Consider the following 15991-nt stretch of genomic DNA (forward strand, 5'->3'; position numbering starts at 1 on the left):
ACTGCATTACCACATACATGTACTCATGCACATGACAATAAAACTTCACTTTGACTTTTCCCTTCCAGTCTTCCAGCCCTCTTGTGACTTCTCCCGCTTTGAGCTGGAACAACAAAATTAAATCATAGGACTTTCGTGGGGCATAAGGAGATCTAAAATGTTTAGAATGGAGATGAGGAAGAACTTCTTCAGACAGAATGCAGTGAATCTACAGAATCTGTTGCCACAAGCAGCTGTGGAGACCAAGTCATTTGGAATATTTAAGGCAGAGGTTAACAGATTCTTGTCAGGGCATATATGTGGGTATACTGGGAGAAGGCAGGAGATTGGGGCTGAGAGGAAAATAAATTGTGATGAAATGATGAAGAAGATTCAATGGCTAAATGGCCTAATTCTGCTTTTGTATCTTATGATCTTATGTCTGTGCCTGTGTGGATTTTGAGCTCCTGCCTTCTGAACCATTAATCTAGGTTGCAGACTATCAGTAATATCACCTCTACCACATGAATATGCCTTAAGCATTTCCAATTATAATCACTACATTGTGACCATACAGTCAAAGAGAAAGGACAGGAACGTGGAGATGAATCAATAGACAGTAGGTGCAGGAGTAGGCCATTCAGCCCTTTGAGCCAGCACTGCCATTCAATGTGATCATGGCAGATCATCCACAATCAGTACCCCGTTCCTGCCTTCTCCCCATATCCCCTGACTCCGCTATCTTTAAGAGCTCTATCTCTTTCCAAAAATCAGATTGGCCATTGGGGTACCGAATAGTTGAGAATGCTTGAGGAGCCTCGTGACCTACCTATGCTGTTATATCCCAAAGTACTTGTAGTTAGCTGGGTGCTGAAGTTCCAGAATTCCTCCCCTAATTCTCTACCTCTCTTTAAACTAGGTAATCCTTAAAATGACCACTTCAACCAAGATTTTTCAGTATCTTGGTTAATAAGGTTTGCTGAAGTAATTTTGTGTCAAATTCTGCTTGTTAGTGATCTGAGGAGTATCTGTGTGAGGTTTCTTGTGTTAAGCAAACAGTTGTGCTTAAATCTTCAAACAAATAATTGATACACCTGAATTAGACGTTTGATTTCTTTTATTGCAAAAGAATGTGAAGAATTATGGATTATGACTATACTGAGCGCAATGGGCTTGTTTTGGGGTCCTGCTTATTTTTCTTCTTGTGAAAATAACCTAACTGCTGATTATTCAGGATAAGATATCAAAAAGGGCGAAATCTTACCGTCATACCTTTCAACGCCTTCACTAGCATAAAACCGAATGGTCTCCTCGTGTGCTATATTGCTTGTATGGCACAGAAATCAAACTACATACTATTTTGGTCTGAGATGGGTTTGAGTTGGCTGCATTGTAGTTTAAAAATAAGAGGCGACGATGTCTCTTTAACGCTTTAAGCACACGTGAGAGCTGTGTTTTCTATTCATTGTACCGCGCAGTCGGCCAACGCTAGCATAGGACTTGTGCTTTGCAGCCCCGCTCTGCAGTTGCAGCGATGTTAAGAGATGCTGCTTAATTCAACGTCAGATCAACTTTGATCAATATTCCCCCGCCGCTCCAATTGGAGGCGCATGTTCAGATCCGCTCCTCACTTCACCACCATCTTTGCCAGTGTGAAATAGTCCTATTTTCCTCTGGCAAAATATTTTTACCCCTCGCCTAGCTCAGTCGTTGTAACTGAAACGTTTGAAGAGGGAGGGAGGAGGAAAGAGGGACATAGCGGGATTTACATCCAGAGCAGTGCATCTGCCTTTTCCAGGTCGCTTTTAAGGAATTGAAATCAGACAGAAAATGGGACCAAACCTTCTGCAGTCTGTCTTCCTAATACTCAACGTGCTTTTTCGCGCAGCCTTGAGTGCTTTCCCCAGCAATGTCCAAATAGGTAAGTAACTCTTGTATTAAGTGCTGTGTATTAATGTTGTAGAACTTCACAACCAGCTGCGGCAAGTAGGATTGTGGAGAGCAGCTTAAATGTATTAAAATAAATGAAGTAATTCCTAATTGAAGCCAATAAAGGGGGTTTACTTTAATCCTGGAAGAAAGTTAAACTGTTTACTGTTCGTGTTTTCCTTAAACACAAAGATATTTTAATCTACATTATAACATATCTGCCGTATTGTGAGATGGAGCGGAGATAAAACGAGGGTTATGCGGCACAGGTCGATTTAATTGTTTTTTTTTAATTCTATATAGGGGGATTGTTCGCAAGAAGTACAGATCAGGAAAATAGCGCCTTTCGATTCGGGATTTACCTTCATAACACGAACCCAAACATTTCCGAAGCTCCATTTGCTCTCACCCCACATGTCGATAACCTCGAGTCTTCCAACAGTTTTTCGGTGACCAATGCTTGTGAGTACTGTTGTGCAGTTCTCATCGCGTTTATACTATAGCGCTGAAATTTTGGAAAAATACCTGCCTCAAAAGTTAATGAAGTCAATCTAGGGATTACCATTAAGCTGAAAAGTAATTGAAAACATCCTTCTAATTCCACTGGTTATTTATCTTACCGATCTAGCTTCATGCGTGTAGCGATTCATTGACCTCTACAGCTCGCTATTGCCTGATGTTGTTGAAGCCTGTGTGTATTATAAGCACATTGAGGCAATTCAGATCAGTTGATGTTTTTCAAGCATATGGCCATTTAATCTAAAATGACTATTAAGATAAGGATAACGCGTTTATATTTGACAGAACAGGGAGGGCAATGTGTGTGTTTGCCTTCAGCCCAATCCATGCTAATCGCATTAGACTCTGCGAGCTTCCATAAAGACATTTCTGATGAAAAATGACTTGGCTACCGTTTGCAGATTCTCTCCAGCACCTTTTTTTTACCCCGGACTCTGCAGTTGTTGCAAGGTCCTCGCTCATTAGTAAGCAGGTCTCGAAGCACTTTGTTGCGCTATCATTTGAAAATAACCGCTGTCTGAAGCTGCGCACCTTTATCCCAAATGCTCTGTGATGTGTATGTGTTAGAAATACAAACTCCGCGTTGGCAGCAATAACCTTTAGTACGGCAACGTTTGTTACACCTCTTGCCTCTTCAGACATGTTGACCGTGTCTGTTAAAAACGGGGAGGTGGAGAACGGTTTCAGTGCGGAATCTAACCGATCCTCAACTGAATTTAACTGTGCACACGGTCTTCGTGTCCCATTCATTCATAGAGCACTGCTGTAAGTGTCCCACCAAGATGAGGCGCTGTATTTCTTCCGCGTTCCTTGTACAGGTCTCACTCAATATCGAAACTCAAGTGATTGTATAAACCTTTTGTGTAGTAAGCGTTTGATACACGCCAAATATACTTCGAAAATTAAGTGCCACAGTCAATCAGTAATGAGGACTTGAAAGTTCTCCCAGGTCTTTTTGTCGGTTTTATATTACCTTCGCCTGATTTTATTCCTATTGTGCAACCCGGGGCTAATACAAAAGATTTCTCATGAATCGAGTTCTGAAACCTCAAATGCCCAGGAATAGATTATAATCCAGAGAGTGAAGGTAGAATGCGGAAAAACAGTGGACCTCGGAGACTGTGATCACGGGCGGGAGAATTTACTGGTGAATTGACGTATTGGCGGCAGGATGGGTAGAAAGTGCTAGCGAAGTTGCTACTTTACGCCTCAATGTGGAGCTCGCCGCGTCTCTCAATGCTTAGCAAGTACCAAGGTGTGAAGTACGAGAGCCCTACTCAATGCAAATATGTTAAAATGTTAATCGCCAATGAGAGGTGTCATTAATCATCTCCCTACCCCACCCCAAATAAAGTGACGGGTCTTTGCTACTAAAACACGGTTGAAAAAAACACCGTTCGTTTCCGACCTGAAAAAGACTAATTCCACCCTTTTCTCTTATCCGAGTTCACCTGATTTTAAACTCCCACCAGTTTCTGTTTCAGTCCCAAAGGTTCAAGAATTCGTCCCGCTCTACTAAAATAGCGTGCATATCAATTTGAGGTCGGTTCAAGCAGTAAGGTGCACCCCACACCTCTTATAAAATGGAAACACCCGTAAAATATTTAGACACTCGATTCAGAACAAAATTGAGCGACAGGACAGTTTTGTTTTTCGTCTGTTCCTGCTTTCTGCGCGCCACGAAACTTATCACAGGACTCCCGCTATCGTCACGGAGGACATTCTGTAAACATTTGGGTGGGTGGAGGAGATGCCCGGTAGTTTGAAAATAACCCGACATGCTAAATGACAAATTCTTTACCTTTGCATAACTTCCGACGAAACTACAAGGAATACGACTGCTTCTCCACATGAAGGGCACCATGGTATTCTATAATAGATCGCTCCTTTAACTATCCGTAATTACGTTTATTGGAGACAATGCGGGGTTGGTTAAAGATTTTCAAATCAAACTTAATTCCATTATTAAATACAAATACACGCGGGGATTCTGTTAGGGCTACTGGTGCGTAATTTTGCACCGTTTTCAAAATAATTTAAATTCCAAATGACCGTTGGACCTTGATGAAGGACAAATTTTGTTGGGAATTGAGGACTGACAGCGGATATTAATCACCTTGAAATGGAACCAATAAACGTAACCCAGAACGCAAGCACAACCCCCTTTGGGCTCGGAAACGTGCGTGTCCATCCATCCATCCCGTAGCATGCTATTCCGTATACGCGTCGAGGGCAATGAGCAGCGCACACTGTTGTGTAACACATGGCAGCCGTAAACACATCTGAGAAAGTACGATGATGATGTGTATACCGCACACACACGACTCCGATCTGAAGCTTTCTCATTTTTGCATTGTTGTCCTCCTTTGGCGACAACATTGCTCATCTGTTATTCTGTCATTTAACTAATGGTGTGAAACACAGTTCCCTGGGCTGTGCAGTTGCGTCTCTCCTTCTCCGCTGCTCGGTGGATAAGCATTCTATTGCTGCATATCCAACTTGCCCTATTTTTGCACTTCGAAAGCGTTTTCTGCAACAAAACGTTTAGAAATAGAGATTTAGTATTCATTCTAGGGAGACCTTTGGATATAGACCCCTCTTACACAATGAGCAGCATTTGTGGAGATCACTTTATGATTTCTGTTAATTACTTGCATCCTTCTTTAACTCGTATCAAATTGTATAAATGATTACTGGTTTCTCAATTTCGATTTCCTCTCGGACCTGTAACAGGAAGAGAGTGCCAGCAATATAATTCAATTCTTAATCTAATATTTGAAGCCTAAGCATTGCACAAAGTAATTAATGGCTAACTGGCAGATTCTCACATTTTGCATCTATTACATTCAAACATACGTTTGTAACCTATCAAGCCTAAAGGATTCAAATCGCAGTTCCGGAAATGAAAGTATGCATTTGGCAACCACTGCAGTATATGTAAAGACTTTTAGTCATTGCTTCTGTTGCTTATATGGAGCAATACTGGGTCATGTTTTGACAATCATTATATTTCCCTGTCAGCACAAACTAGCCAAAAACACATCTAATCAATTGTGTGACAACTGCAGGATACTATCGATGTAATGCTGCTGAATGGGGTGCGATGGCGTATTGTGTAGACCATCCTTTTTCTTGCATATTAAGAAAAACATTTACTGGAAAAATGCTTGCAAGCCTATTAACTCCCACTCTTTGGAGTGAAACAAAATTATTTTAGTAAATTGATGGCATTTTAGAAGTACTTCATTCTTTAAAACAATCACTCCTCTTAAACAGGATTGATTGTGTTTCCTTAATCTTTCAACAGTTTTCTGATGTTGACATACACCACCCAATGCTTGCATTTCTTAACTTTTGGTTTACAGTCACTAAATGAAGTAAACTTTTTAAACAAATGTTTGGAGCCATTTTGTGATTTCATCATCTTTTTTATGAATGCACAAGTCAATGATGTAGATATTTCCATGTTCTTCTATATCTCTCCAATATAAATTATGAAAATAAAGAGGTTTGTGTGCCAAAGTATGTAGATTAAAACTTTGTTTCAAATGTTGACAAATCAAGCCAGTGGGGTTGATATGTCATTTATAATAAAAATAAGCTTAGGTCTTCTAATAATTGGGCTAATTAGACATTAATGAATTTGTGTGCAGGTGTTGCCCCTAAAGCAAATGTTCAGAACTGATGGTAAAATTTCCATAGCCATCATCAACTTCGAGTGTTTTCCCATTTTTGTCTAAATATAATAAATGTTAAAAGTCAAAGGTGGAAAGTTGTTTGTGGATTGCCAAATATCAGTCTAACTTTGTTCTGATAGCTCAGTAAAATTAACAATTAGTAAAACTTTAACATTTCAATCATTAGGTTCATACTCTGACTAGTAACTAAATAACAAAGTATGAATCATTCAGTTAATTTCTTCAACTGTTATAATCTCAGGTGAGAATAATGGAAAAGTGTGCAAAGAAACAGTGAATTTATTAGGCAAGGCTAAAAATAAACACACTTTTTACAATTCAGATTTGTGGAGGTCATTAAAGTATGGATTGTATTCAGAGGAAAGGAGCTAAGTGATTGTGTGAACTCCAGCAGAGGTTGCTAGCAGTAGTGCAATTTGCCTGATGGATTTAACCTCCAAAGCAGTGATTATACCTCTTTGAGTCATTCTATTAGCAATGTCTGTGTATGCGAATTATGCTTTTCACATACACAAGTGTAAGGAATATTAGCTGGCTAGAAGCCTCTGCTTGAGTTCGCAGCCTTCACTTAGTCCACATTTCATTCTGTACAGAATATTGCTGGTTTTGATTGTGTAAAATAACACATTCTTTCCAACTTCAGAAATGTTAATATATGGTATATAAACCATGTCATTTCAATATTTGCATGTAATTGTGATCATAAACTCACCATGTGTTATAACAATTTCAATTCAACAGAGTGGGCGTGTGAGTAAACAGCTAGGAAATCAGCTGCTCCGTCTAGATTATGACTTCCGTTTGTATTATTTTAGACCAATTAATTAGCTTTTGCCATATGATTTCTCAGTTTGCAGTCTTCTACATTGTTCCACTGAGGTATTTCCAAAAGAGTGCAGAATGGTCGTGATATTATATTCACCCATAAGTTGTTTGCCTGACTGAACAGCCTTTGCTGCTTCCCTCAATGGATTTATAGTAATTAGTCGTATGTTATTTTGCACAAGGTTGACAATTTGTCACAATAGTACTTCCACACAATTGACATTGAATTTACTAAAAAGCTGAACCCTGTCTTCAAAGATACCAGTGAGCCAGGTATCTCTGAGCCTGTATTGCTTACAACATGGACCTCCTGTATGAGTAATGAGTGTCAGGAGGGGAAAATATCCATGCCAGAACAAATCTATAACGCTGGAGTTTTGCCTCATTGACTTAATAATTTTATACTCTGCTTTCAACAAGCAATATATGTCACCAGCCTCTGGGCATGCTAAAAAGCATTATTACATCCAGCAACATGTCTGTAAACAGTCTGTTCTTGAAAGTAATTTATCACCCAATGAACTGAGAAGTGTTTCATTGGGATTTTTTCCAATTTTTTTAATGAATTCTGGTAGCCAAGCTTTTAATAGCTTTCAAAGCCAAGCCTGGTGAATATCACACATGCAGTCATTGATATGTTTTCATTCATACTGCCATCACTTCACTAATGTAAAATACCATTCTATTATTTTTCTGAACTCAAAAATATGTATGTATAGCAAACACCAGGCTATGAAATTCTTCAGTCTAGCTACATAATCAAAGGCATCCGCACAATTTAAATAGTAAACCAAAAATATCTTTATCCATTTAAGAAACATTTGAAATCTGTTTTCCATAAATGTATCTTTAAGTTTATATTGATATTTTCACCTTTTCTGACAGATGGATAAAGTTTTTGTATGTTTTTCTGCCCAACATGAAAGCTTTCCTCAGCAAGTTTATTTCTGGAAATCTTAAGCGTTATATACAACTCAGCTGAAATGCATGTACAAAGTGTTTTACTACAATATTATTGAAGCATGATGCTCTTTATATTTTCAAAGTTATTATGTGCATTTGATAAATTTTGTTTAAATCTATAAGCTTTGTTGTTAGTGAGCTTATCATAGTGTATTTATCAGAAAGCCTTGTATATAAAATAATACTTGCACATATTAGAAAACTTTACATACAATGAAATGGTTTGACATGGTAATTAACATCACAATGAAGGAATGTGTCAATGAAATTGACTCCAGTGAAAAGGAAATACAGTTTTTTTTTCAAAATTTTCTAAAGTAGTTGTGTAGAACTTAGTATCTAGATTGAGTATATTTTAGAGTTGGACTTACTTTGTTCATCTGGATTTTGACAGCAGAGATACTGGTTAATCAATTTTGAGCAAGTTTTAAAAGAAATTAATGGCTTTGTGTGGGTATGTATAATTTGTGTTTGTGTGTGCGCATATAAGATTTTCTTGTACATCTCTAATTTAATATGGTTAACTGAGAAACATAATATTCATTTTTCATTTAAAATTAACAAACTAATTGCAGATCCAATTATTGAGATAGACAAAAGTATGATGCATATTTGATATCCATGGATTTATGAGGGAACAATTGTGGAAAGTTTCTTTTGTTGTAGGGCATCATCACTAAATGCGTTGAGTGATGCAAGGTTACAGTGATGGTTCGGTGGACATGAAAGTCTGTACTTTTTAAGTGTATGTCTACTGAATGTAATTATAAAGTCATGAAGACAGCAACACTCTTCAGCCCACTAATCCAATTTACTAGCACTTGGTCCACAGCCCACTATACCTGGACAGTTCTAGTGGATTTAGAATTTATTTAAACCTTACATCCATCCCACAATGCGAAGGAATTAAAGTCATTGTGTTATGACTCTGTTGCAATGTACAGACACATGAATTTAAAAATCTAACGGCCTGTAGAAAGGCCTATAGCTTGTTGGTCCTGGCTTTACTGCTGTGATGATCTTCCAGGCCTTCTTTCTGCACCTGCTGCTATAAATGTCCTTAGTGGGGCGAAGTCCACATCTACAGATGCACTGGGCTGTCCATACCACTCTCTGAAGTGCTCAGTGATCAAGGTTGGTGCAGTTTCCATACCAGGCAGTGATAGAGCCAGTCAGTATGTTCTCAATGGTGCCCTGTTAAAGGATTTGGGGGCCCATGTTGAACTACTTCAGTCACCTGAGGTGGAAGAGATGCTGTTGTGTTTTTTTTTGCCACATAGCTGGTATGCACAGATCATTGGTGATGTGTATACCAAGGAACTTGAAACTACTCACCCTCTCAACTGCAATCCCATTGATGTTGATCGGGCCAAGCCTGTCTCTGTTCCTCCTGTAGTCCACAATCAGCTCTTTTGTTTTTGGACATTGATGGAGAGGTTGTTATCCTGGCACCACTGTGTCAACCTCTCCTCTGTAGACCATCTCTTTACCGCTAGAAATAAGGCCAATCAAAGTTTTGTCATCTGCAAAATTGATCAGCAGATTGGAGCTGTCTGTGGCAGTACAATCATGGATGTAAAGGGAGTAGAGAAGGGGACTCAGGACACAAACCTAGGGGGCACCTGTGTTGACGGTTAGAGGGGCAGAGGTGAGGGAGCCCATCCTTGTCACCTGTCGGCGATCCAATAAGAAGTCTAGGATCCAGCTGCACAAGGTGGGGTGCAGGCCGAGGTCCCTGAGCATCCTGTTTAGTCTGGAGGCAATTATGGTGTTCAATGCTGATTTGTAGTCCCGGAACAGCATTCTAACATATACATTCCTCTTCTCCAGGTGAGTGAGGACACTCTATATTCAGATGCTGCTTTAAATGCTGTAAGAGTATGTGCCTCTACTACCTTCTCAGACTGTGCAACCAATCTTTATGTGAAAAAAAACATTCTTCCTGTGATTCTTACCCTATCCTTAACTGCAATCTATTCTATGTATAACACTCCTAACTATATACAGCTCTATCAAGTTCACTGCCCCTCCCCAATCTTCTCCACTTCAAAGAAAACAAACTCCAGTGGTGTAGTCACTCCTCATATCTGAAATGTTCCATGCTAGGTGACATTTTGGTAAATCTCCTCTGCAGCTACATCCATATTGTAGCTCAGTGATCAGAGCTGAATAAAATATTCCAGCTGCTTCCTACCTAGTGGTTTATAAAGTTTTACTAAGCCCTCCATGACTCCTATCTCCATATCTAAATACCAATGAACAAACAATAATTGCCCCAGCACCCACCCTTATGATACACTGCTGTTCACAGACGTTCTGACAAAAGCCACCAGCCACCATCCACTATCCTGTATGCCAATTGTGAATCTGATTTGCCAATTTGGATCTCATGCACTCTATGCTACTAGACCAGCCTTCCATGTGTGACCTTGTCAAAGGTGACCGAAGTCATGCAAGACAAATCATCTGCATTATCTTCATCAAAACATCTAGTTACTATTTTAAAAAAAGGTCAATTAAAATAGTTGAACAGATTCACCCATCAACAAATCCATGCTGGCTATTCCTGACCAATCCTTGTTTTCCCAAATGTCAATTACTCTTGTCCCTTTGAATTTTTCCCCAATAATTGCCCCACTGCCTACTGACATTAGAATTGTTGTCCTATTCCTGCTGCTCTTTATGAATAAAGGTACCTTTGTTTGCTTCTTCCAGTCATCTACACCTAACCTGTGGCAAATTTGTAGCATACAATATTTCTGACATTTAGTTTTGAATGATAAAAATGGGAATCTCAATAAATGCTAATAAAATAAAAAGATCGCCTTTATTTTTAATTTTCCCTCTATCTATAAATCCAAAATTTCACTTCCTTTTTGTTTTCATTTCTGCACTGATTTGGCACTGAATTTGCCTGTTCTAGTTTATGTCGTGAACTCTGAATCAACAAGCATCCTCTTGTCTAACCTCATGACAATAAAGCAAGAGGTTGGCTTTCAAAGTAAATTTATTATCAAAAGCGTATGTCACCATATACTACACTGAGAATCATTTTTTTTGTGGGTGTTCACAGTAAATACGAAAAAAACACAATAGAATCAATGAAAAACTGCACACAACACGGATAAATTCAATGCACAAAAGATAACAAGTGTACAAATACAAATCAAGAATTGAGAACCTGGGTTGTAAAGTCCTTGAAGTTAAGTCCGTAGGATGTGGAATCTGTTCAGTATTGGCGTAAGTAAAGTTATCCACTAGAGGTTAAGAGACTGATGGTAGAGGGTAATAACTGTTCCTGAACCTGGAGCTGTGGCTCCTGTACCACCTTCCTGATGGCAGCAGTGAGAAGAGTGCATGGCCTGGATGATGTGATCGTGCTCCTTCTAGATTTGCTCAATAGTAAGGAGGGCTTTGCGTGTGATGGACTGGACTGTGTCAGACTGTACTTTGAGGAACAGTTGCAGCAATGCCATGGCCCCCACCTTCCTAGTACCTGACTAGTGATGTGTTCTTTTGATTCCTATTGACTTCACCCTTACTAGGGCTGCTTGTTCCTCTCCATGCCTTGTGGCACACCAGCGGCACCCTTGCCGTTTCTTTAGCATTTGTCTGTTTTTTTGTTTTAGGAGGCTAAGTTGGTAGCTTGATGCTGAACCCATCATGGATGGTAAGCATACAAGGAGTCAGCTGGATTTACTAAGGTTGCTTAATGCCAGTCTAATGTCCTCTACATCGAGAGCAATGGAGCAGTCATCCACTTCACTTATAGACTTCAGCAACAGCCATTTGCTGATTGACAGTGAACTGACAGGACAGTATTTAGCCCGGATTAGATCTGTCCTGCATTCAATTTGGGTATACCTGGGCAATCTGCACATTACTGGGCAAATGCTTTTGTTAGTACAATACCAGAAAGGCTTGGTTGCAGACCTGGCTTCAACAATAAGATATATCATTGTCTTTCCAGTTTGTAGCTCACTCATCCTTTTCTTAATGTTGTTTGAAATCAGTCTTCAATAATAATGGGGTCCTCCGAATGGGTTAAGATCTATCATCTGCTTGGCAGTTCTGACTGAAAATGGATGAAAACACTTCAGCTTTGCCTTTCGTAAACAGATCTATTGCAGAAGAAGCAAATACAGTCATTGAGCACTACAGTAGAGAAATGTATAGTACCTTTCAGCCCATCTACTCCATGCTGAAGCCATGGATCTGCACCTGGGCCATAGCCCTCTTACACCTCCCATCCACATACTTATTGAAATTTCTCTTAGATGTTTAAATTTAGCCAGTGTCCAGCACTTCCACTTCCAGCTTGTTCTATACCCATCACCCTCAGAGTGGGAAAAAATCCTCCTTAGGTTCCTCTTAAATATTTCACCTTTCACCCTTAACACATGACCTCTAGTTCCAGTCTCACCCAACCTCAGTGGAAAAAGCCTGCTTGATGCTTATATCCCTCACAATTTTGTATACCTCCTCAACTCCAGTTGATAAAGTTCAAGTCTATTCAGCCTTTCCCTGTAACTTAGGTCCTCCAGCCCTGGCAACATCCTTGCAATAATTTTTCTGTGTTCTTTCTGTATTATTGCCATTTTCCTTGTAGGTACGTAACTAGAACTGCTCAGAGTGCTCCAGATTAGTTCTCACCAAAGTCTTATCCAATTTCAACGTAACGTCTTATACAATTTAAAATATTCATGATCTACCAGCAGCAATTAGTATTCCAGCTGTTTACTGCCATGCAGAGCTGTATGTTTCAGTATTTTGTTGGCATGTGGGATCATTAGTTCTGTCATAAGCTGCCACTATAGTCAAAGCATGGGAATAGCACGTATCACAGCTTTTTGAGTAAGCTTACGCTGCTCTACAGAATGCAACACACACAAGATGCTGGAGGAAGTTGAGAAGTCTGGGAGCATCTATAGAAGGGAATAAAACAGTTGTTGCTTTGGGCCGAGACCCTTCATCAGAACTGGAAAGGAAAGGGGCAGAAGATAGAATACAAAGGTGAGGGAGAGGGGAAGGATTGGAAGCTGGCAGTTAACCCATTGCTAAGGATGTTTTACGCATTTCCGCCTTGGCCCTGCAATGTACATTTGTAAAATGTGCATCAAAATATTGAAATGTGCATCAAAATATTGAAATGTGCATCATTTCCATCAACAACCAGTACTGAGGGTGTGCTAGGAGGCAGCCCATAAATGTCACCATGTTTTCAGTGCCAACATAACATGAGCACTACTTGCTAACCCTAACCCTGTACTTCTTTTGGAATGTGGGATGAAATGGGAGTACCTGATGAACACCCACAGAGTCACAGGAACAACTACAAACTTCTTGCAGTCAGTGGTGGAATTGATCCCCTATCGCTGACACTGTCATAGCATTACACTAACTGCTTTGCTACCATACCACTCTGATCTGGATCTCTGATTTACCAGCTTGGTTATAAAGCCAGATTGCTACTCTGCTCAAACCTCCAGTGTTACAATCGTTCCATCTGATTGGTTGTGGGGATGCTTGCCTCTCTGCTTGGGACCAGATAGTTACTAAAAGATTATCAACTGCACCTTGATTGACCTTCCACATAATAGACTAAATGTAAATGGACAAGTCATGACATTGGACACTCTGATGCAGCAACATTTGGCCTGTGTGATTCAATGCTATATTAATCTTTAACCAAAATTTGCTAACTAATTTTGTTGAAATGTTCTTCAAAGTAACTTTATTAAAATATCCTATTCCAAATTATTTGATGAAGTCATATTAACAACTGAATATGTTAACAGTTGGGTTATTACCATTTTCTGCAGTCAGAATTTAATTAGAGCAAAATCATGCCAGTGTGATATTAGTGTATGAACTGTTCAACACAATAGTATGATTTTTTTAAATTCACTCCCTAACTTTATTAAATATGCTGATATATTTATTAAGAAAGTGCATAGCTCAATTTCACTGTGCATTCTCTTCAAACAAATCTTAATTTTCTTTAACTGTGTAGTAATTGTTGAAACGCAAAACAGATAACTTCTTTTAAATGAGTATGTTGCTAAAATACAACTTTTTAACTCTTGGGTATCACAAGTACCACAGACCTGTGAAAACATGGAATAACTTTGGCAGCTTAACAATACATTGTGATATAGATGGATTGATGTCGTCCTCTGCGGTGAATTTGAGCAAGATACTTTTCAGAAGAAAAAGAGAATGCAAGGGTAAACCATCCTCAGAACATTTTGGTTAATGCCTAAAAGCCGCTCAGTGCAAATTTGTCAGGTACCTTAGCGTTTAGTTCCTCGTAATTTTGGTTGGTGAATTCTCTGGGTTACAGTAAAGGAAGTATTCACAATATGTGGACCAGAACATTTCCTTAACTTTAAACTAGGCAGCATTTTCCTTTGTATTTTCTCTGAAAAACTTTCTCAAAGTAGAATATAGTATTTCAATCAAATGAAATTGAACCCTTAACAGTTCAGAGAATTTCTCTGGTGAGATGTGATGGTAATGGTAAAGCCCTTGTATGATTAACACATCTATTCCCTTTGTACTTGAAATAGCTCAAATTTATTCTAAAAGCATATAATCTCATGGGTAATTTGTCAGGTCGCCTTACAAGTTTGATTACTGCAGTTTCAGAGTAGTTCAAAACAAAGTATGCTCGTTTTATCCAAGAGCTACTCAGACATCTTGGAAATTCCTACACACACTGTTAGTCACGTAGTATTATCCTTAAAGAAGTAGCAGCCATAGAGCAGCAATGTCTCTTTTTATTCATTTTCAAGATCATTGGTAAGCAAGATTGCACATCTAAATTGCCCTCGCAGGTGGTGGTGAGCTATCTACTTGAAATACTGCAGTGTTTCAGGTGAACGTATTCCAACAGCACTGTAATGCAGTTCTAGGATTTGTACCCAGCTCCAGTAAAGGATTGGTGAAACATTAACAAGACAGTATGTTGTGTGATTTGGAGCCACAGGTGGCGGTTTTGTTATGCACCTATAGCCCTTGCTCATTCTGGAGTAGCCTGTGCAAGTAATTGCCTTTTGTAGACGGTGCACACTGTAGCTGTAAATCACTGGAGATGAAGGCAATAAATGTTTAGGATGGTTGATAGGGTTCCAGTCAAGTAGGGTGTCATTTACTGGGTGGTATTGAGTTTCTTGAGAGCTGTTGGTGCCTTATCTATCAAGGCAAATAGAGATATTTCAACACGCTCGTGACCTGTACCTTGCAGATAGTAGAAGGGCTTTTCGATGCCAGAAGATGACTCATTGGCTGCAGGATGCTGAGCCACTGATCTACCTTTGTAGCCATGGTATTTATATGGCTGGTCCAGCTGAGTTTCTGATCAATGATTATGCCTAGAATATTGATGGTGGTGGAATGCAGTTAATATTGCAACTTATTGGAGATGGTCATCATCTTGCACTTCTGGGGTATAAATATTACATGCTGCTTAACACCAGAATGTTGAACCAATGTGACCTTCAACAATGTCAAATAGCTCAATTCATTTCTTTTTAAAAAGAACTCAGAAGATACTTTGCATCTACTGGTGAGCTCCTCTATGCTTACCGATGTGAAAGGAGCTAAGTAAGTACTTACCAGCAAAAACTGGTGAACTGGCCAAACTACCTTTAAGTTGGTCTCCAATTTGTCTTTAACTTTATGTATTAGATGTTTTTGAACGCATGTAGCTATGTCCAGTCCCTGGTATGACCACTTGCTGCCCCAGTACTTCTTCAGTGACGCCTCTTTATTTCCCTCAGCTACACTACCACATCTCCAGCTACTTTTCCTATTTATCATTGTGTGAATCTACTTATGGTAGCTGCCTGTCTTTTATGATCAGTTCCATTAGTAGGGCAATGTGTTAAAATCGTAAAGATGATTGAGAGCAAAATGGATAAGCCCTTAAGGAACCTGTAGAATTTCAATATTGATCATTGCCCTGCCCTAAATTACAGTGGCATGGACTTAAGCATCACAGTTGTACAAGAGCTGTGAATTATGAAGGAAATGATCAGCCAAAATTCCCATTGGTGGTTGTTACCCTGCAGCAAAGT

At 39.3% G+C, this 15991-nt stretch overlaps 1 protein-coding gene across 3 annotated transcripts in view; it reads left to right on the top strand.

Annotated features, from left to right (window-relative positions):
- The first annotated feature begins 1797 nt into the window (after positions 1 to 1797).
- Positions 1798 to 15991, top strand: part of LOC132398034 (glutamate receptor 3-like) — a 373054-nt gene continuing 358860 nt past the window's right edge. For 2 of the 3 annotated variants that reach the window (XM_059976944.1, XM_059976943.1), the window contains exons 1-2: positions 1798 to 1900; positions 2212 to 2370. In XM_059976944.1, the coding sequence (XP_059832927.1) occupies positions 1810 to 1900; positions 2212 to 2370 (250 nt within the window). In that variant the 5' untranslated portion in view covers positions 1798 to 1809. The remainder of the gene's footprint in view (positions 1901 to 2211; positions 2371 to 15991) is intronic. The other variant, XM_059976942.1, reaches the window with a different exon arrangement.

This window comes from Hypanus sabinus, chromosome 8, assembly GCF_030144855.1.
Source record: "Hypanus sabinus isolate sHypSab1 chromosome 8, sHypSab1.hap1, whole genome shotgun sequence".
NCBI classification, from domain to species: domain Eukaryota; kingdom Metazoa; phylum Chordata; class Chondrichthyes; order Myliobatiformes; family Dasyatidae; genus Hypanus; species Hypanus sabinus.